Consider the following 22,979-nt stretch of genomic DNA (forward strand, 5'->3'; position numbering starts at 1 on the left):
CTGGAAAGCATCAACCGTTGTCATCTTCACAAGAGACAAAAGTGAAAATGACAAACCAACATGTATTTCAAAAGTGCTTCATGAAGGGCTGCAACTGCCATCATTGCCAGGCTTCTGAAGTCAATAAGAGAAAGATTGTCTAAAATTAGAAGAAATGGTACAGCTATGCTAATTCTCTGTCATAATGTTACAGAGTAACTGGCCACCTGAGCCAGGTTGTTAATACTCACAACACACACCAGTGCCTGTTGGAGAATGGAACTCCAACAGGCTACTTTCAAAGAAGCATTTTGCTTTATTTTATGTCTTTATTGCAACACATTTTGAGTTCAGAGACTGCTCTAACGATCAAGCCATTACAAGAGATTGCTTAAAAAAACCCCATACTTTCTTTTTTTCACTTCCAGATGAAAATTCTGCATAGTTTTCAGAGAAAAAAGTACTAGGAAAAATAACTCTGAAACTATTGCTTTATTGTATCTTTTAATATAATTTTATATTGCACAATAATCAGTTTTAACTAAATGAAGATACTAAGATAATTATCCATAGTAACAATCAGATCAATAAAGTCTCTAAAAATATATATATCTGTTTTGTCTGGGAAAAAACATCTAGATGTGCTGAAGAAAAATAAAATCTAAGGGTGCAGTTATACTGGTGAAGAAGTTAGGTCAAATGAATCCAGACCTTCTGGTCTCAATCAAGAAAATACCATGTATCTGAGGATGAGACAGACAGTCACAAAGAAGCACCAGGAACTAAACTTTCATGGCTCATGTGATCCAGGAGTACGTGACAAGGTTTTGGCCTCCTGTAAGCCAAATCTGGTTTCTGAAAAGACTTGGATGTCAAAGGCATCCAATGGAATTAAGAAAAAGAAAAATCCCGACTCCAATGAAAGCCTCATTAAAAACCACAAAAAAAAAAAAAAACCCAAACAAAAACATTATGAAATCTACCACAGGATCAATCTTGTGCTGGCAAACAGACTGCAACTTCTGCCACCAAGGTCTAACATTTTGTAAGTTCTGTCACAGGAAGCAAATATTTCCCTATTCTCTAATTCAATTTCTTTATAAAGAAGTGATGCTATCTTGCAGCTGACAATCTCAATATGTAAACATTACTATGTCAACAAAAAAGAACTCACGCTTGCAGCACTTGCATTCAATACAGTGCATCTGAACCACTGTAAATGGAAATACATACAATATATGTAAATAAATACATTGCCTTTGAGGAATACGAGGAAAGGAACTGATCTCAAATTTTTATATGCCGAGTCAGTCACGCACTTCAATGAGGAGGCAATCTGGTATAATATCAGCACCTGCAAACTGAGTATTTAGTATGATAAATTGTCTTCTGAAAAGTTGGTACTAAAGACTGTTAATAACATTCCAAGTGCTCTCTAAGAATATTAAAAGACCTAAACCAAAGACATTTTTAAAATACTTATTAAAAGTCAATTCAAAATGTAATATTGCTTAGACTTGGGGTAAATAAGAGACCTCTAGATATGCTATGTCTACTCATTTGTGAAGAAGGAAAACAAGAAAAAAAAGTTGAAAGAATTATTACAGAAGAAAACTTCTGTGAGAACAGTTTGCTGAACAAGATCTGCTTCTATATGTAAAAAAAAAAAGAAAAAAGAAAAATAACTTCAAAGCGAAGGCTGACATACTTTGCCTTTTAAGAGACTGCATCTGTATCTTCAATATGCAGCATCAGATTCAATATAGCTGCTTTAAAAATGGTTCCTAGTCAGCTTGACAGCGTGTGACTGCATTGGGAAGTTATTTCAGAGGAACTTTGCCATGCCTGTGTGGCTGAAATAGTTACCAGGGCTTGCTCTGTTCGTATTCTGTTTGAAATGGCTTTTCCTTCTAGGAATGGAAATACATAAACAGTCACCTAACATTTTAACAACGTCCAAAGTCTTCAGCATAGCAATACTTGGCAATTTTTCCTCCCCTCTCTGAATGCTGAGTTTACACAAGAACCTTAAACTCCTGGGTGTTCTCTATACGATGTAAAAAGTTGATTCTGGATTCTTAGAGGAAATTTCCATTGAGCTTTCCCATGTTTATTCTTTTTGGATGAATAAAGCAACTGAAAGAACAGTTATATTTCAGAAATCTGTTTATAGATTGTTTCTTGGTAAGTCAGCAGAAGTTGTCATATGTATGTACACGCTCTGTGCAACTGAAGAATTTTTACTTTAGGAATTTATTTTTAAATGATGGATAGAAACTCTGCACCAAGAAGTGACCTAGTAGAGATTGAGATAATGCTCCTAATGACAGCATGATCACTGCAATAAAACCACAACTCCATTACATTCCCAGCATAAGCCTTTAAAGCTTTTATCTGTACAAGTCCAAACTCCTTCTCTGATCTATCCCCTTGAGAAGCCTTTTTCTTCCTTCACCCTCCTCAATGGTTGTGAGGAAGACCAGAGAGACTGGTCTTCTAAATTACGTTTCTGTAACTATGTGGTGTAGGTAGGTGCTTGTTACAGATCTGCTATTCGATCTGTACTGTTTATTTCTAGAATAAAGCTCTTATTCATGAAACGGGTGGATTTTAAGCTGAATCTTCAGAGAGAGTAATGCAATCTTGAGTTGAGTTTGGATTTTACAAACAAATGTCAATTATCCAGATGAGCTTCAAACCAGTGAGTCAAGGTACTTTGCAGCTAGTTCTCTTGAGAAATGTTGCTTAAGCAGACAGTCAGCTGGACAGCCATGAATGTTTATTCTATAATTGCAAAATACTGTTTCAGGATGAAAAACATCTCGCCTGAACCACAGTGTCCTTCTATAACTGTAAGCACATCATGTGAGCCCATATAGTCTTCTAAAAACATGTGAGTCACAGAAGATGATCTCATTTAATGATCCCATGAGACACCTATTTTTTTAACTCTAAATTAATTTCCATTATTCCTTGCCTGAAGACATACTTGTGAGCCAGCAGCTTCAAACTCACTTCACAACATAAAGAAATAACTGAATATAAAAAAGCCTTATAGATTTAAACTGAATAATAAGACACTGCCTTGCAACTTCCAGTGTGATAAATATGATCTGCAGTAACTGGGTAATTTTTAACTTATTTACCTATATAAACAAGACTGTTTCTATTAGGATCTTTGTTTAACTACGAAATATCAAACATTTTCTGAACTGTGGGAAGAGACAGTAATAAAAATATTCTGAAATGAAAAACATTCTAAAAGAAAAAACATTCATTTATCATTAAAGACAGCATTTAGATGAGAGTCAGCATAAACCAGATACACACAGTTGTTACATATAAGACCTTTTTTTTAAGGTACGATAAGATCATACCTTTTTCCTGAACTGTAACAACCAGAAAATATCAAGTAATAAAAACCATGAGAATGTATAGACTGGACTAAATTTTATATCTTTTACTCCTCTTCTCCTTCTGTATGTTACATTAAATGTTTATTTTTTCTTCCCTGTGAGTTCAGCTCACGGAGGGTGCCATTTATGAGGGACGCTGGTATATAACGGTTAATGTTAACGAGTCACAGTCTAGAATACAATTTCAAACCAAATGAAATTGATTGCTTTGCACAGCTAGTTTTGGAATAATTTAGAAAAGGTTCTTAGAAAAAAAACAGATCTCTGTAACAGAGTACAGTGGAAGATCACAAAGTATAGGTATTTCTCAAGCAGAAAAGAGTCTGTCAAAGGGGAAACTACAGTCCTTTCCTCTGAGACCTCTAATGAAGACTGGCATCAGCTGGGTGGTGTGGGAATGACAGCAGGTAGTAAGATAACATGAACATAACAGTTGGGAATTTTACAGGGAAGAGTAAACATCTGACTTGGCAGATGATATTTTGTTCTTAAGAAAAAAAATATTTATGAGATCCTTATTAGGCAGAAGAAGATTGTACATGTTCTTCAGCCATCTTTACTTAAATGAGTCATTATAACACTTATTTGAAAGTAGTGAGGCAATTCAGCAGGACTAGAAATAAACCAGACTTTTGTAAGTATCTTATATGTCTCCCCAGACAGTCAGTCACGTATATAAAGCACACATAGTTGGGGAAGCAGCAGACAGATGAATATAGCCATGGCTGACTTCAGTAGCTCAAGAACACAACAACTGAATACCAAAAGACACATCAGTTCAAACAATTTAATATTGTTTCAAAGATCATTCATTCATTAGCAGCTCAACTGCAGTGAAAAACACAGTATGAAATACCAAATTATGGAATGTCCTATAAAGCTATACATTTTTTAAGTTAAATGATAAGGGAAAGAAGTTACCAAAGTAGTATAATCTGCCTTGAATTTGCTCATTTTCAGTAAGGAAATTAACACTTCTTTGGAAGAAGAAAATCAGACTTCATTCCAATATTGGTAAATAAAATCATACTTTTAAGAACATACAAATATGAGGATGCTCAGTGAGCACTTGGATCATCACTGTCACTGTTCAGAATAGCTAAACAGATCATCAGAATGGAAGTTCACTATCCATGTGCCAGAATAACAAGCTTTTTAAAGTAGAACAGAGGAAAATCCACGGGGAACACAGAAAGTTAATACAATGTTATTTATATGCACTGGTAGTTTTATATTGCACTCATTTGCTGAGTTGAGGAAGTTCAGCTTGCTATTCCAAAGCCTGCACAATGTACGTATTACTGTTATTATGCTTTGCTTTTGAATGCTTTTAATATCGTATTTGAAACTACAAGGAAAATAAAATGTAAGCTTGTGATGACATACATTAATGATTCAAACAAATCCATAAAGTTTTAAAGTCTACTCAATTCTCATTACAGGAGAGGCTAAAGAGTGGCTTAGTCGCGGAGTGGAGAACTCAGAAGTCCTTGTTTCCCAGTATGTCTGTGCTAACTGCATGTCTGCGGTGTAATTTGTTTCAAGTTAACTATACAGATCCATAAATTTATTAGTGACAGAGCAATGTGAACTAGGATTTTAGTCTTAATATCTAAAGGAGAAAGATTTAGGGCAACTTTCTAAGTCCTCTGCGGATAAAAATTCCACTAAATAATAATATTAAAAAAAAAAAAAAAAAGCAAGAAGTTGAAATGTTTCTTCTCCCTGCCCTAAATCCCAAATCAGTTTTTTCCTTGTGTCTTGAGTGTGCTTAGGATCAGACTGAATAAAGCAGTTCAGGAGTCTGAAAATCTCTAAAGTGGGCTGCTGTTGCAAGCTGTGTTTCACCAGTTGCAGACTGACACTCAGCTGAAAAGTTGTCTAATTTAACAAGGTTTTTTCCTCCACAGATGCTCCACAGGTCTGGGGAGAAAGTGATAAGTACATGCATGGGCAGAGGTGCTCCTTGTGCAATATCTTATGCAGCAGTGGATATCAAAACAAGAGGCAATGAGACCAGCTTAGGCGAAGACTTAATTTCCAGGCACATTTAGCACTTCCTAGAAGGCCAATAAAATCACCATGGTGGTAAACACTGAGGGGAAAAAAGGAGATGACTTCTCTTGCTAGGGGAGACACCTAAAAGCCACAGATTGTTAAACAGGTTTAAGTAAGCATTCTTGAGGTCTTTTTGAACTTTTTAACGTGTATAGAAGTGGGAATTCTTGTTTTCTGCAGTTGGCCAGATGGTCCTGACTCATTCTGTCAGTCACAAGGCCAAAATGATTTTTACATTAACAACAAAACCTTGAAGCCATAAGTCTTCTCCCTCAAATACCTCCTGCTGAAGAATTTGTGAGCGCTTGTTTGTTCCCTTTAATTTGCAAGCTTCTTATTTTTGATCAATGCCTTGACTGTAAAACAAACTATTTCTGTTAACAGAGCTATGCACATACAGCTCATTTATCTCTTCCTTTGCCAGAAAATTGTACAGAAGGCTCCGAAGTGTTGTTCCAGTTTGCACTTGAAGGCACTGGTATACACAAGGCTCTCAAACAGCAACCACCATAAATCTCAAACTCTGTGGACTGATGTTCAAGGGGCAGAGTGAAACAGAAGCATCTATCCTTCTTTCATACCACTTCCTCACCACTCTATAAATACAGATACTGTCTACAGAATAAAAGCAGTCCAGTAACCAACCCGTGAAACAACTAATTATTAACCAGTGAGACTGGCGCTTTGATGATTATTGATTATTTGTAAGATGTCTGTAGAAACATATATATTGCATCCTTAGTTTGTATACATATTATTCTTATATATGTATGTATAAAATACCTATAATATAAATATTTATATAGGTAAGAGTCTATACTCTTCAGGTTGCTAAGACAAATCTAAGACTAAGGATCCATTCTTCTCTGTCTTGTAACACGCAGCTAGGATTCCAAAAAAGTCAGTTAATGAGACTAAAATGTACACGTTTTAATGCAATTAAAACAACGATTTGCCCTCTTAATGCAATACAAATTATTGTTCAATGTAGACCAAAAGTGTAGTTTGAATTATCTCAATTATTGCAGTTTTGGCTTACATTCAGCTATGTTAGAAACCCCCTGCAGAAATCTGCCAAGAGGAAAATAAGATACAATTACTTTTATTGAAGTATAAACTTACATACCTTGGCCTCCGAAATGCTAAACCATATTGTTGGCAAGCCAGTCCCACAGTGGGAGTATAAACAATAGGCATGAACCTTTCAATGTCAGAAGTCAGCACTTTATAGAAAAGCTTTTCATTTCGATCCTGAAGACTCATTAGTAGAATATATCTGTGGAGAATTGCATATAGTTAGACAGACATCAAGTGAACATATAAAGTAAATTTAGAAATACAAATGTGTTTAGATAATTAAGTAAAGCTATGTTTGTTCTATAACAGCCTCTTTCTTGTTGAGAGTATTTAAATTCCTCCGTGTCTTAATAGCACAAATGGTTCAGACACAAAGGATAACAAACTGGTTGAGACAGAGAGAAGCTGAAACCATCACGAAGATGACAACCTCTACATACTCAGGAAGCTAATCCCTCTCAGGTATAAAACACTATGCTGCAATTGAGTTTTTGGTTTGTCAGAACCTAATCCGTACGCATCATTGTTCCACTTGAAATGAGCCCATCATTAAATAGAACTTAATCAAGCTTACTCTCTTGCCCAAGGAAATGAAACTAAAAATGTTAGCTTTTTCTGCTCTTGCCTCAATAGAAATTTCTCTTAAATCCAGACTCATACTTCAAATAAATACTTCACCTCAATACTGTAGGACAAAGCTTTCAAAAACAAAGCATACACATATGGCCTTTCATCCCTGAAATCTGTGTTTGTAATGAAATCTGCAATGTTTTATCTCCTAATGGAAATAAATTTTTGATTCCATTTGAAGAAGTTTTATACTTGTTTAAAAAGAAAACCAATGAGAAAGAAAAAAAATCAGAGAAATGAGAGTGAAAAAAAGTTCATGCTTAGCTTGATCTGGTTTTGACTACCATCGCTTTAATATTGAATAAATACACTAAAGCTCCAAGATCCCAACCAGGAAGCCAAATTTCAATGCTGAGTATGACAGATTATATGAGTCCATGAGTGAATTCAAGTTATACTAGTTCACAGAGGTATGACTCTGGTCACTTAGTGAACCCTTAATATTTAGGAATTTGATGATCCTAAACCTCAACTCTCTATTCATTAGTTTTAGTAAGGTTAAGTATTACTTTAAAAGTTAAGCAGTCTTCAATACCAATAGGCTTACATAAAAACTTTAACTTAATTTAGGTATACAATTCATGTAGGTTTTTTTTTTTAAATTTACAATGGATTACTACTTACTTATACTCAAAAAGTTTAATATGCCCATCATTTTATTACACAAATGTTGAGGAAATGTATACAGCACATTCATTCCAAAAGCCTGGAGGTTCATGTACTTAAATATTATTCACATTAACCCTCCTTCAGCATACTTATGCATCACATGCACCAATAAAATCTAATTCATACTTTAGGAAGACACAGATATAGTCTGCTAACTACCTTACAAAGAGCAGTTCTGTAAATCTGCATTTGTTTCATTCAAGCTTAACTTGTATATCCCTGTATATAGTGTTGCTTTTGCAATCCGCTCTGTAAACCATTAACAGGCACTATAAGCAAGGCTAGTGCAGACAGTTTGGCAGCTGGTGACTGTAATGAGGTGATAGAAGTGAGGCAAAACAGTGTCCCTCCCCTTGTGTCACTAAGGGTACTGCAGACCCTAAAGAGATAAAGATCTAGAAACCAAAGAGTTGAAGATGTACTCTGAATACCATCACCATGAGACATCCTGAGCCACTTTCCATCATACACATTAGTTTTGAATGTTCTCCAAGGTTAAATTACATCCTGCACTTGTAGTTCTTAGCTACAAATACACACAAATTTTCTTACATATTATTACATTTCCCTACTAACCTTTCATTTCCCCAGTATTGCATTATGATATAGCATATCTTTCCATGTCCTTGAATTCTTGGAGCATTTTCTTTATTACAACCTTTCTCCTGAGGATGATTATCCCAACATTTACCTTGAAATACAAGCTCATTCACAGATAGTTGTGAAAACATTTGAAGACATTCATTTTGTTTCCAGAGGATCTTGAAAGTGATGTTAGAGAATACCATGCATACTTTGGCCTGCTCTATACCAGAGACTGCAAGCATTCATGCAGGCTACATCACTATGTTTAGAAGCAGTTGCCAGTATGTTTTTTTTTTTTCTTTTTATCACTTTCATTTAAAATTAGGTATGGCTGCTTAAGACTGTAAAATGCCTTTTCATCATCCTTTCTGATTACTCAGATCTTGTAAAAGAAGTCTTTTGTAAATGAAATTAAAAGTTTAGCAAAAGGCTTCCTCTAGGACTTCAAAGCAAAAAACTATTTGCTAAAACTCTCCATTTCATTTTTACTGTCCTATAGCATTAAATTGGGGGTTTATTTTCTTATTCGCATTTATCATGCCATTTTTATATTCAGGATATGCTAAAGAAATTGTAAAGATAATAACTGCATACTACTTAGAATCAAATTTTCAAATATTACATACTTGGCCATATCCATATAAGCATAAGAAATATTATTATAAAGTGAAAAATATTTCTAGAGAAGTGCAATTTTGATCAGGAGGCTGCTTTTTAGTGGCAGGAATAAAATATCTCTTCTTTTTCAACACAGTAACTTGCTTAGGGGTATCAACTTTCTCAAAATTTCTTTCTTAAAGTAGAAAAGCAAAAATGCTTCATCCTCAATGTGGTGTTAGTTATAATGCATTAGACAAGTATGCATCTTTTAGCAACATTCAAGTAATCTACACAACTAAAAGCATGAAGTGGTTTTCAGCATTGTGTTTTAAAAAAAGATATATTTAAATTGTAGTATTTAATGGAATCTTTTACTGAAGCCCACATTTAATTGAAAACATAGTGAAAACAAGCAATAAAACACTGAGAACAATCATTTGTGCTATAAAAAGGGGGAAAAATATTATCTGTCCTCAGACAAGGAATCTTGAATGAAGATTTCAAGAAAGAATTTCAGAGGATGAAAACAAGGCCTGGCAAGTAAAACAGAAGGGATTGCCAAGCATTCAAATTTCAGTATGTCACTTTTCCCCCTTGCCTTTACTTCACCTAAGAACTTTTCATGCTAGTCTGCTATTACAAAGAAAATGAAATACAGTAGCAAAAAAAGGATATAAACCAAGTATCATCCAAAACCCCAAACTGATATAACTACCAGAAAATTACCGATCATTTCTTAGAATAACTGGCCCTACTATCACTGGTATGAATTTTACAAGGCAAAACGCAATGGTAAAAAAAAAACAAACCCAAAGTTTGTTTGCTCTTCTTATCTTGCAAAAGATGAGAGCAAATAAAGGAAAGTGGGAGGAAACACTATTATTTTTAACATGTGTGAGATACTTAGCTCCATTACTTTGCATCATCAGTATCTATACAGAAATGCTATTAAAGACAGAGAACTTTAAGAAAAAACAAAATAACACAGCATTCTCAGGAAAAGTGATTTGATGGCACCTCTCCTAATGTTCACACACCCAGTATAATATTTTACCAGTGTGACTCTCTGAAGAAAGAAAAGCCCAGACAGAAGATGTGGCTGTGTCAGGGGCAACGATTTCAGTGTCAATATAGAGCAAGACGACAGACAATTAAGAACATACAGGGGAGGAAAAAAAAAATAAATTACTTGCAGAATCCATTGCAGCTTTTCCAAGTTAAGTTAAAGGAATAGAATTATTTCCTGTTATTGGTTTCCTTTTTGCCAAGCATACCAGGCAATATATTTGCTGCTGTTTCACATTCATTTTGTGTATGAACTCTTGGTATTTCAGAGCACAGCAATTCCATGCTGCAAGTCAGCAAAGGAGTTTCAGCCATGCCAAAACCTGTCATTGCCATGGTACTTAGCTTAATGAATTTACACACACTCTCTTTCCAATCAAAACCAGGGCAAGCTACAGTCCTGCCAGCATAAGATGCCGTCATACACAGACTTAATGTTTCATGAGACAATACCCTTCTGTCTAAGGTACTTAACAGCTTCTACCTGTGTAATATTCAAACGCTTGTACTTAATCTTTTGTACAAGCAAAGACTATGCCAGATGCATACTGGAAGAAACATTCTTTTTCTAGAATTAGTATGTTCACATCCAGTAGAAGGCAATAGCTGCATGCTCTTATGCAAGGTTGTCCTTGAGCACCTGCCTGTACAAGGAGCACTTGAGTTTTTCCTTCAAGTTCTAGTTAAAATAGACAATGTCTTCTGGCATCCTCCATCAGTGAAGGTATTCAAGGAGTAACTGTGGTAGGATCACAGTCACTCTTCCCTTCAAAATGCTTCGATACAAGTGTAAGTACAGGAGACCAGAGTTCTCATATTGCCTTGAAAGACTGAGCTCACACACATGTAATGCACATGTTCTCAGAGCCGGATCTCTATTGACATACTCCAATAAGATTGTCAGACACTTGACTTATAAACACAGCTGCAAATCACATTTTGCATGGGCAAGTTTTTGCACACTCAATCCACACAAGTGTTTTATCTCTGCAAAGGAGCCCAAGATGTCATGGTTGACAGTCTTCAAAGGAAGTATCTTCTGCATGCAAATGTTACCAAGCCTTTCAATCAGTGGTCTTAAACGTAAACCCGGACATGTAACGCACAAATTATTTTATTTTGCTAAAAACTGGAGAAAACACCACAGCAATATAATGCCCCACTAATATAAGAGGAAAATATTTTTTTTATCAAAGCATAGCATGACATGAATAGTCAGTTTAAGCCTGCTGGGTGTTCACACAGAATACAAATATGATTTCTTAAAGAAACAGTTTCATTTGGGGAGGACTTGTGCATTTATATAATTTTAAGTGCTTAAGAGCCAACCCAATTTAATTTACACAAATTTGCATTGATCCAAGATTACCCCTGAAAGCTTACTTCTTAACTGCTATGGACCTGCGTTACAAAACCGTAGACTAGCTGAGGTTGGAAGGGACCTCTGGAGAACGCCTCATCCATCTCCTGCTCAAAGCAGAGTCAACTCGAGCAGGTTGCCCAGGACCACGTTCAGTCAGGTTTTGATTATCTCCAAGGATGGAGACTCCAGCCCAGCTTATCCATTATAAATGGAGCCACACTGTTTATTCAGAGAGTAAGGGGAAGGAGAAGATACAAATAACTGGACCAAAAAGGTTATGGTTGAGAAAATACCACTGCCACATGCCACAGAATAAGACTGGGAAATAAACACAGCTTTTAAATTTTTCTCTTATGTTAATTACTAAATTCTTAACTGAAGTATTTTGACTAGCGATCCCTTTATTGAGAAAAAAGCCTAACTTCTAATAATTTCAAGTAATTTCTATGAACGAAAGACTTAGTAGTTTTCTCAGCTGAAGTACATCACTAAAACCCGATTAACAACAACAAATTTGTACTGCAAAGCTGCACAGTACAATATCACCTTTATACTAAAAAAGGCATTATACTAAAAACTGGCTTTATGGTATAAAATGCCATATATAACAGTCTTATGCTCAAGACACATGGATGTAATATTGTAATGTTTGCACTTCTGTTTTAAGAATGTCTGGTTACAGGAACCAGAAACAAATGTCTTCCTTACCCAACTATTTATCTGGAAAAGAGAAAATGCAAAAGAAGACTCATAGGTGGGAAATAATGATAGTAATTTTTCATTTAATTAATTATATACAGACATTAAGCTTAACAGGGACAGATTTGGAAGAAAATTATCTTCTGGAAAACCTTTTATTTGCATTTATTTGTAAACATATCTATATTTATTTATACTTGTTTATTATATGTGTCTATCGCATGTGTATTAAGTGTACTTCAAAAAAAAAAATGTTCCTTTCCTCCACCCCCACCCAAGACAGACAGATTTTTCTTTCCTTTCATTTAACTTGATAAAGCAAGTTTTCTGCAAAGTATTCACACAATACTCAGAGACACTTATTTTTATTTGGTGATTCCCATTGTGATCAAAACTTCAGTATATGGTCGTTTATTTTGGTTCGAATGGCACAGCATTCAAACTTTTAATACTCTGTCACTTAAAACTGATCTTATCTTTTTTCCTTCCTGCAGATATTTTTGCATTTATGACGGGCCATTTAAATATCCACAATTTTTTTCTAAAAAAAACAAAGAATTAATATTTGGAAATACTGCTATCTCCTCCTGAACTTCACATTGCTAGACCTGTAACTTTCAATCTGTGATGTTTTGAGAAACACAAGTGGTTTTCTCCTATGACCTGAAGTAGGAGCAAAAGTTCTTTGCTAGTTAAGAAACACATACAACAATGGGGTAAAAGGCCTTTTTTCTTCCTGCTTTTAAGTTACAGGTGAATAGAAATTCCTGCAATTCAGATAGAAACAAACAATTGAAACAGCCTTAAAGTCTTAAATGTCCTGAAACATAGGAAAAAACGAGCTGTATCACGAAGGGACTACTTCAAGGCAGAGTTAAGGAGGAGATGGAGATGGAAGGACAGAGAAAGTTTTCTCCTATGGTAACATCAGTGGTTAAAGCAGGGGTCTCCAAGAAATTTTACGCTTTGCTACAGCAGGGACTCAGACTAAAACATTCTAGCTTGGGAAGCAACTGCTCTGTGATAACTGATAATACCCTTCCTGAGAGCACTGGAGGGTAGTTAACCTAGAAAAGATACCACATTCATGAGCTCTTCGCTCATGTTGTGCCTCCATAAAAAAAAAAAAAAAAAAAAAGGTTGTGGCAACTTTAAATTACAAAAAAGCCTTGCCACCAACAGACAGGTGTCTAAAAGCCATGTATTACATACAGATAAGAAGACAACCCACAACAGAGAAAAGTGAGGCACAGCAGAAAAAATAAAGGAATAGTGTTTTGTTGTTGGGCCTATATGACACATTTAGGAAAGAAAAAAAAACAACATTTGAGTATTCATAAATTTTTAAAGTCCTCCCCAGGTTTTTTCTTTAAAAAAACCAAACACAACAACACTATATTACATATTAATTTTATAATATTTTATAAATTTTATATTTGTTTTAATGCATATGTATCTATATGCATGTAAAGACATTACTAACTTTCAGTTTCACATGAATTCATTTGCTTCTGATGACCTTTGTATCATTTGGTTATTTAAATAATAAGTTCATGTGAACAGCACTGGAATATTACAATTGAAAATTAGGAGCTGATTTTTTGAAGAAAGCATTCTAGCAGACGTATATATTTAGCTTAATGATTCCCAATCATCAACCACCACAGCTCAAAAAACACCCACAAAATTTCATCTGTACTACCATAAAAAAACCAAGGGACTCAGGCTTTGATAACTACGATAAAGTTTCATTGCCATGCTTTACCTGTCTAGGTCAGATGTCAGCCTTTCAAAATTCTTCAGAATACTATAAACCTGGGCATCTTGACTAACAAAGCAAGGTGGCAATAATCCATGAATATTCAACTGTTGCCTCTCCTCCAAGGTAAAAGCCATGCCCTGAAAAAAGAAAAAATAAAAAACATGTATACTTACATATGAGAGATATTCCTTTTAAGAAAATTCTGCAGCAAAGCATAGCACAGGTGAAGTCAGCATCAGAAAAGCTATTTAATATTAAACAGAATTAACAATTATGCAATGATTTTGGAAGAAGTTTTTACTGAGTCATAAAAGAACAGGCCTGTACAGTACAATGACTCCATCCCAGCACAGAATGAGTTAAGGTCTTCTGACACTGCAAGACTATTACCTGCAAAATTATTAAGTTACAGCTGAAGAAGAGAGCAGCAGTATATTCTCATTCACTCATCTCTATGGCTATCTTCTAAACACAAAGCATGGGTAATGTTCATTTTCAGTGTAAGCATTATGCTTTTAATACCTGGAAATTTTTCAAAATCTTAGTTATGTCAGATGTTCATGTGAATTTTTAACAGAACTCTGTGGTACAATAAAGTCATCGCTATCATGTTATAGTTAAAGAGCTTGGTTCGGCACCTAGTGAAGTCAGTCAATAGAAACATGGCCATAACGAGTTCAGTACAAACTTATTTTGTTTTTCAAATTCACATTCATTTACAGTAAGGAAAATCTGTACAGACTTACTGGATTTCCTTATTGTATCCAGAAAAGACATTTAAAAGTATTTAGTATGTTCTGTGGACAGTCACAGAATGCTTAACGCTTAAATCCAGCTTGTGGATTGGCAGAGACTGCCAAAGAGCTGCTTTTTAATGAGGTCTGTCTGTCTAAAACATATTCAGAAATTACCCAAGCTATTGTAAGAAAGAAGATGCCTTTACAGCAGAAACAGGACCATGGGTTCAGCACACTAGTACCAAGCACTCTGACTGCTGAAGTTTTACTTCGCTGTGGTAACTACAGCCAGGCAGGACTGACAGACAGGATCAGACCTTTGACAGTTTTCGGGGATAAAAAGGAATGTCAGAGGAGTTTCTTCCATGTATGACATATGAATCTAGGCATTTGTTTCACACTATAGCCACTGGCTGGTGGCTCCACAGACACGTTACAGCTCTCCTTTAGCATCACGCCTGCACTGCTTCCACTCCAGAACCGGTACTGGCAGACCTGCAAGTGTCTTTAAGGTCTCTCTTAGCTTAATACCAAAAATGTCTATAATCTTGGCAATATGCTTACCATGTAGCTTAAACGTATTCAAAAGTTAATGTACTAGAGGTTAGATAGCACTTATTACCCTACCAAGAAGATATATGTGTGCATGTGTATATACACATATATAAACAAGCCATTAGACAGTTACCTAATATTCTACACCTATTGTACAACTATCTACAAAATACTTTGTTTCTTACAAAAAAATATTTGAGAAAACACCTTGGGAGACATGAAAGAAAAAAAAAAGCAATGTAATGTTTCTGCATTTACTCTCCTTTGGAAAATAAATACTACTAACATACTTTCACAACTACCTCTATAAATATACTTTTAAAATTTCTTTGTTCATGCTGCCATTAGAATTAGCTGGATCAACAAATGATGGGAAAAACTGGGTAAAGCAAGAGCACAAATACAAAAGGCATCCTTCAGTGTACATTTGCACTACTCTTGCCTTTTCAAGAGAACAAATTCACAGTCCTTTACACAATGACGTTACTGCCTTTTGCACAACATCTAGTGTGCGTCACTACAGTGTTGCGATACAACATGATTAATTCATACCAGTTAGTCTGATTACCTGGACAGCTGCCACCTTTCCTCCCCCCCCCCGCCCCACCCAGAAATACTAACCTCACAGGACTTATTCTTACAGAACAAAAATATACTATAAAATCTTCCTGTCTCTTACTACTCTATATTTCTTACATAATTTTAATCTAAATAATTTTCAAGTGGCTATATCATTGTTGCTTGAAAAAAAGTACAAAAAAAAACCCCAAACCTAAGACAACCCCACCAGACTACCTGCACTAAAATGCCATTAATCTAGTTGTTACCCTTAAGTGAAATGATGACCCCCAAAAAAAAGGAAAATAAAAATTTCATAATGAACACTTTACAGAACATCAAACATTTCCAGAACATGCTTCTCCCACACATAGAAATGGAGGGAAACCAAATTTAATAAACATCAATAACTGTTTTGCTATAGTTTTGCATGCACGCAAGATTTCAAAGTCTTTGAAAAGCATACACAAACCCTGTTTTTGCTTGTCCCTACATGAATTTTCTGTGGCCAGATATGTCAGGAGTGTCTTCAGCTGCTATCACATTCTGAAAGACCATGGAAGAAGGGAGAATCAATGCTCCTCATGAGTTTATTCAAAGTCGATTTCTCTTATCTCCAGTAGACTGGTTTTGGCTTTAAAAAAAAAAAACACATAAAAGCTGCGCATAGGTGCTCACATGCACACACACTTCAGCATCAGTTCCAAATGGTTGGACTTTAGGGAGCTGCACAGTTTTACTGGATCTCTCAGTGCTGATAATAAAGTGGCAATCCAATTATTCTCTGCATCTCCCCTTTCCCCTGTTTCTATTAGTCAAATTTTCTGAAAGAAAAAAAGATCAAAAAGTCTGTGTTTTCCTTCACTTTAGGAATAAGATATGGACTTTAATCACTATGATAGGGTTTCCCCTCTTATTGGAAAATATATTTTATTTTAAAACAGACACATGAAAAGTTGATACATCTTGCCAAGTGCCTTTTTAAAAAAATACTTTGTCTTGGAATAGTGTATTTTCCACATATTGCTAAAGGTCCTACAGTAAGTGCTAATTTCTTTTGGGCATTAGTACAGGACCCATTTACACCTCCTATGCTATATATGGTTTTTAAATTCTTTACTTGCATACTCTTCTTTGGCACAGATATAATGAATTTTTCAAATTTCTAAGATGGAATGTTAGTTCCTTTTTTCCCCTCAGACACCGTATATGCTCAAAAGAAAAGAATTATCATTAAAACAATTTGCCTGATGATTTAATAAGGCCATTTTATGCAATAAATGTATGCTATTTCACCTGCTTATAATAGGAAGAGCTTAACTACATAAGTTTTGTGGTTTATCTCCAAATTTCTTGCACTAGCTTCTCAGATTTTCTTTTCTACATCAGAAATCTTATTTTTTCCTGGTTGAAGTGTTGTTTCCCAGCCATCCAGCAGAGAGGGCTCTAGGTCCAGATTGGTGTACACACTCCTTTCTCTTCCTGAGAGCTGCATTTTGTGCACACCTGGGTGGGACAGACTTTCATCATCTAAAGTGCACTCCAACTATGATAAAAGATATGGACATTTTTATTTTGCATTCTGTATTACAAATAAATTGTTCAAGAAGAACAACATGTGACAATCTAAAAGCAGCACAAGAGCAAGAGACTGCAACCATAAGTATTAACCTTTGCCTAATTTTTTTTTTCACTTATTCACTGCTTTATGCATTCAAAAGATAACATATACATCACAGAGATGCAAAGTATAGCTGTTATTAAGCCTCCCAGCTCAGAGTTTGTAGTTCTTTGAGGGTTGGGTTTCATATGCTTCTTTATATGCTCTGGTTTTGGTAAAACTAAGTTGTTCTTCAGCCACCTCATTATCTTTCTTTCTCACAAACCTTCTGGCAGAACTGTTGGGTTGGGGTTTTTTATTGCTCCTTTGACACAAATGCCCTCTCGTATTCTCAGTTGTACAGAAAGCTCTCTGAGTCTGGCTTTTTGGTTTTCATTTTCAAGAAGTTCAACTCATTCAAAGACATTTGATTTTGAATTTGTCTGTCCATTTGTAATGTTGTGAAGTTTTGTAATTGTAGCAGTGATTTCTATTACTGCACATTGCTCAGTATTCTTTCATTATTTAATCTCTATCAGTTTATCAGCCCGGCTCTAACTATACATCCCCTGCCCATCTTCTCTCTTTTCCCCCCCAAACCCCTCAACTACAAGGTTGTTTTAGTGGAGTTACATATACAACAATTCTCTTGTTCAGCTGCAGTACTGAAAAGCCATAAAACGGAATAAACAGCACAACATCATCTTGCATCAGATAGCTTTTTGCACTGGCTTTTGACTGAATTCTCAAGCAGTGCTGGAGAAGACAGAGCACATTCAAAATATTTCAAAAGCTGTCTCAGCCTCTGTTCACAGTCAGCAGAGACAAGTCTTACCTCTTAATAATACAAATCAGATTGCATTAACACAGTTTTTGTTCAGACAGCATATGTGAAGCTCATCCAATTGCTAAGTTTATATAAACTTCTCAAGGAAAAGAGAGTGCACTAAAGTAATGTGTGTATCCTGTCTATGTGCTCGTGAGATTCAGCTTCACTAAAGGATAGCCAGAACATCTCCAAACAGTATTCATTGCAGCAATCCTCCTTCAATTTCTTTCAGGACCTAGACCTCTTTTGTTCTAGTAGGCCAAAATTTCCATTCTTAGAAACGCCTACTCTTTTAGAAAAAAGCTTATTTCATTCTGTTGGCCTCACTGCAGGTATGCCATAAATATTATCTTGAGAGCATGCAGAAGGAGCCTGGCTTAGAAGAGGAAACTATGTCCACATGCAAGGTTCTCTGACTCAGTGACTCTTTCCTTAGGCTCCGGTTGGAGACGATCAAGGCACATAAGACTTTGTGTCATCCCTGGGACTCAGGAGACAACCACCAACACCAACATCCAAACTCAAGTACCCTCATGTATATTTGAGCTGACTGGATCTGGAAGGGGGGAAGGAAGAAATTAAGAGGAAGGTAAAAAGATGTAGCAAGGAAGTATATCTAGGAGTCCTATCTATTCTACAAGAAAGAAGTCTCTGGATTGCTGATCTAAGACACTACTAGAGAAAAATCACAGTCTCTAAAGTATTTTGGGGACAACAGACAAGTAGGTTCACCATTGTCTCAGAGTCCATCAAAAAGTAAATACCTCTCCACTGAAAAACTCATTCTGTACATCTAAATCATAAAAGTGCAGTGAACCAATTTCAGTGATACTGTGAACAAACCACCCAGACCTGAGGGACTCAGATACGCACAACATTGGCTACCACGGCTGGAAGGAGGACGGCTGGCTCTACACCACCTCTTGCAGCCTCCCTCCGCAGCGGTTGGTAACCCTGAGCAAAGTAAAAGAGGCTGGGGAGTGCTCTGCCAGACAAAGCTCTGAGAAAATCCCACAGCTGCCTGAAACACAAGTCTGCTCAAGATCTGAATCAATTCTTTGAACAAATGGACTTGCAGAACCCTGCAATTCCATATTCCTAAAAAAAAAACAACAAAAAAACCCAAAGGAAACACAAACAAGACAAATGCTTTTTGGCTGAAAGACTGAAAACCTCCAGTTACTGGTGAAGAGTTTTTTCCCCAAAATGTCCCAAATGAAAAATCAGTGTCATCACTACAAGTTGCCAGTCACACATCATCCCATACTGCTCACACCACTTTATGCACAAGATCGTCTCCAGGAGAAATTCAGCTGCAGAACTAGATGCAGTCCTTATAAAAACATGATCTTTGGTATGTGTAACTGTTTGCAAGCAACTCTTTTGCAGGTCAAACTTTTGCCTTCAGTAATTTTGGCTTCTCATACTGCTCTAGTACTGTTAAGGGGGAATACAAGTCAAAATTGATAAAACAATTTTCTTTTGCTGTGTTTTATGTAAAACTTAGGCTGAGGAAGCAACAAAACGTATGTATAGTCCTGCTAGGTATGAGCTACATGAAAATGGTTTCAGGCACCTAAAATATCATAAGACCCTTTAAGAGAAGAATATTTAAAAAAAAACAAACAAACAAAAAAAAAAAAAAAAAAACAAAAACACAACCCTGCAAAATTTTACATGTTCAAGAAAATTTTTTATAAAATCTCTATAAAAATATGGCACACATGAATTTTCAAATAATTTAAGCTACATTTAAGAGTTTAATGATCTGCAAATCCCTTTGAGATATATTATTTGTATTTTTAAAAAATCACCTTACAAACAGACAAAAATAGAATTTTACATGCATTTCCCCTCCATTTTGCATTTTTATTATCTGAATATGACTTCAGAGAAACCAGATAAATACTCTAAATACTCCATGTCCAACACTCATTTCAAGGCACAAAACCTCAGGAAATAGTTAGAATAACTGATCTGAGCACACGCTGTGTAATAAACTCATTCTGCTGAAAACAAATGTGGTTCATGGCAAGGCATTGGGGTTGGAGCACTACATATGGCTGAAGATGTTAGTGCTAGTTTCTCTACCCATTCTTGTCATGACTGCCAAAAAATATTACAAGCACAGGCAACTAATGCAGCTATTTAGATGAACATCTCTTCTGCAACCAGCACTTTAGGCCAGACTGGTCACACAAAGTACCCCTGTAGGTAAGGAGAGGGAGTAATTTTTTTAATGGTGCAAATTCACACACCATTTTCTGTCATCAGGTGTCTTCTTTTGGACCTGATTAAAAATAGCCCCACAAACTGTCAATTTACATTAACTTAGAGCTCCACGTTTCTTCTTAGGAATGATTTGTTGTAAAAACTATATGCAAAAGAAGGGCTTGAATAGCAGAATCCAGTTCTCATTTAAAAAAATTGGGGTTATTAAAATTTTAGAGGAAAAAAAAATCCTTTTAAATGGTACTCATGAAGACAAGGGAGAGAGATGACAATTACAATTACAGTTTGACGATGTGTAGCATTGAGTTAAGAAATGAAAACTGAACATAAAAATACAAACTTTCTGTTGCAACCCTCCGGCAACCCACACAGAAAAAAGTTTAATGAAGTTTCCGAATCAAAGAAGATTGGTAACCATTTGTAATGCAAGGTATTACTAGACTGCACGTAGAAAAGTCACTGGTGAGACAGAACTGCCAACTTTCAAAAAAGTACAGTTATTTTCCTCCAAAACTATCCTCAGATCCCCATTTAGGCATTTAGTGAGGCACATTGGTTAGACCTGGATTATGCATTTTGGATTAAGGTTTAAAAATCAGTATACAAACTGGTGATTAACAATCCATTAGCTTCTTTGGCAGAGGAACTGTGGTTTTGTTGCCTTTATACAGTACCTTGGCCTACAAGCTGAGATCCCTAAACCAGCAGTGAATCCTGCTACTAAAGGCACGCACTAGAGTCCGAAAAGCCAGCCACATACAGGTAACTACCCTGGCCGGGACAAGGAAGGAGAAAGCCAGAAAAGAAGGACCAGTGAAGTGTAAACAGCAGAACCCAGTTTAGATAAAGCACTTGTGCTCCTTTTGATAAGCCTCTGTGCACAGGCATGCATCAGGACTTTTGAGACGGCAAGGCATGATGAAGGTAAATGGAAAAAAATATACCATAGTTGCTGGGCACAGCACTGACCATACAAGAAAAGAAGGAACCGTCCTAGTTTCAGCTATAAAATGCCAAAAGGCACAGGTTTTGTTTTATACATTTTTTTAAACACAGCTTTTTAACAGGTATTTAAGTGGACCAACTATATCCTGACATTTGGCATTTAAAATTTCAAAGTTGTTTTTCTAGAGTCATGATAGATCTGCTGCAGCATGTTGAACACACAGGGTTTTTTATAGTTTTCAGCAAAGCCGAGAGACCCGAAGTATATTCACAGCCCAATTCTAAGTCCATACGATTTTCAAAAGCAAAATTAAAAATCAAGTCAACAGGGGAAACTGAAACAAAAGTCAAAACCAGCTTCCAACAAGTAAAGCACAAACAAATACAGTAGCTAATAAACACACCCAGGGACTTATGACTCAAAACAAATGCAGATAGCCAGAAAGAGATCAGACTTCCCTTGGCAAATTCATCATGGGAACGTGTGGGCAACTTGGCAGCCTTGCAGTGAGCTGATATGGTAATTGCATACAAGCATGATTCAGACCAGCACATTAGAAATGAGACATCACAGGATTCTTATTTTAGCAATCTTCCTTTAACCCACCGTAGACAATTATCTGAAAGTAAGCAAGCAAGCCTATTTTAAGAAACTTTTGTATATATTTGTTTCATTATACATATACACAGTAAAATCTTTCTGCATTGCATAATCTCTCCTCACCTTAAGTTTGTGAAGGCTGTATTACACAAACAATAGACAATAGCAAGCTGAACAGAAAAATAAGTCACCAAGATAATAACATACAAAAATATATTGCATGTGGTGGTATAATGTAGGATGGGACTGAGTCTAGTTAGACACTAAATTTAGGTGTTCATATGCAATCTAGTTACCTATTCTCCCATGATAATAATAGGATATATAGTATTGATTAAAATAAAAAGCCTAAAGAAAGATCCAGCTCACCCTAGAATAGATACCTTGCAGTCAGTAATCCAAATTGCTCCAATGACTATATTGACTATAGACCAAATTCAGATTTGCACACATAAACACCTACTGTCAACTGGGAGCCTCAAAGGTATTGGAGAAATGAACATGGCATTGCTCATTATGGCAATGATATCAAGTATAAATCGACTGCATAGAAGACTTGCACAGCAACAGATGAAAGCCAGGCACAATACTCCTCTGTATCTCAAGGGGCACTAGTTGCCTGTATGTGGGCTGCTATGTCAAGCCTCGATCGTCCTTTTGACTCCTCAATCCAAGTGTCCCATTAAAAATCATCTTACCCTGAATCCTTCATATTGTTACAGGAATTTTCAATCTCAAAGCAACCACAAAATTGCTAGAGCTGCATTTTTATGCTTTCAGTCAGAGCTGGTTGTCTTAAAAGCAGATTTCATGTAATTTTAAAGCCATAAAATCATTTACAAAGTGCAACATGTAAGGGGACAGAAACATGCAGCACTCCAACTCCCAAACTCACAGACCTGTATGTCTTACAGCACCTGCAGCTCAAATGATTAAGATGCTCATGGAGAGTTGTGTTAGAGAAGATCTGCAGAGATGCCTAGCCTCTCACTTTTCATGTGATAATAAAAATTCTGCAG

The 22,979-nt window shown here is 35.9% G+C and overlaps 1 protein-coding gene across 2 annotated transcripts in view; it reads right to left on the reverse strand.

The window, feature by feature from the left end:
• The window catches only part of ME1 (malic enzyme 1), a 187,444-nt gene that overhangs the window by 128,032 nt on the left and 36,433 nt on the right, over positions 1–22,979 (reverse strand). For both annotated transcript variants that reach the window (XM_069804758.1, XM_069804759.1), the window contains exons 2-3: positions 13,907–14,040; positions 6,580–6,729 (exon numbers count right to left, since the gene is read on the reverse strand). In XM_069804758.1, coding sequence (XP_069660859.1) covers positions 6,580–6,729; positions 13,907–14,040 — 284 coding nt within the window. The remainder of the gene's footprint in view (positions 1–6,579; positions 6,730–13,906; positions 14,041–22,979) is intronic.

Source organism: Haliaeetus albicilla, chromosome 17, assembly GCF_947461875.1.
Source record: "Haliaeetus albicilla chromosome 17, bHalAlb1.1, whole genome shotgun sequence".
Classification (NCBI taxonomy): Eukaryota; Metazoa; Chordata; class Aves; order Accipitriformes; family Accipitridae; genus Haliaeetus; species Haliaeetus albicilla.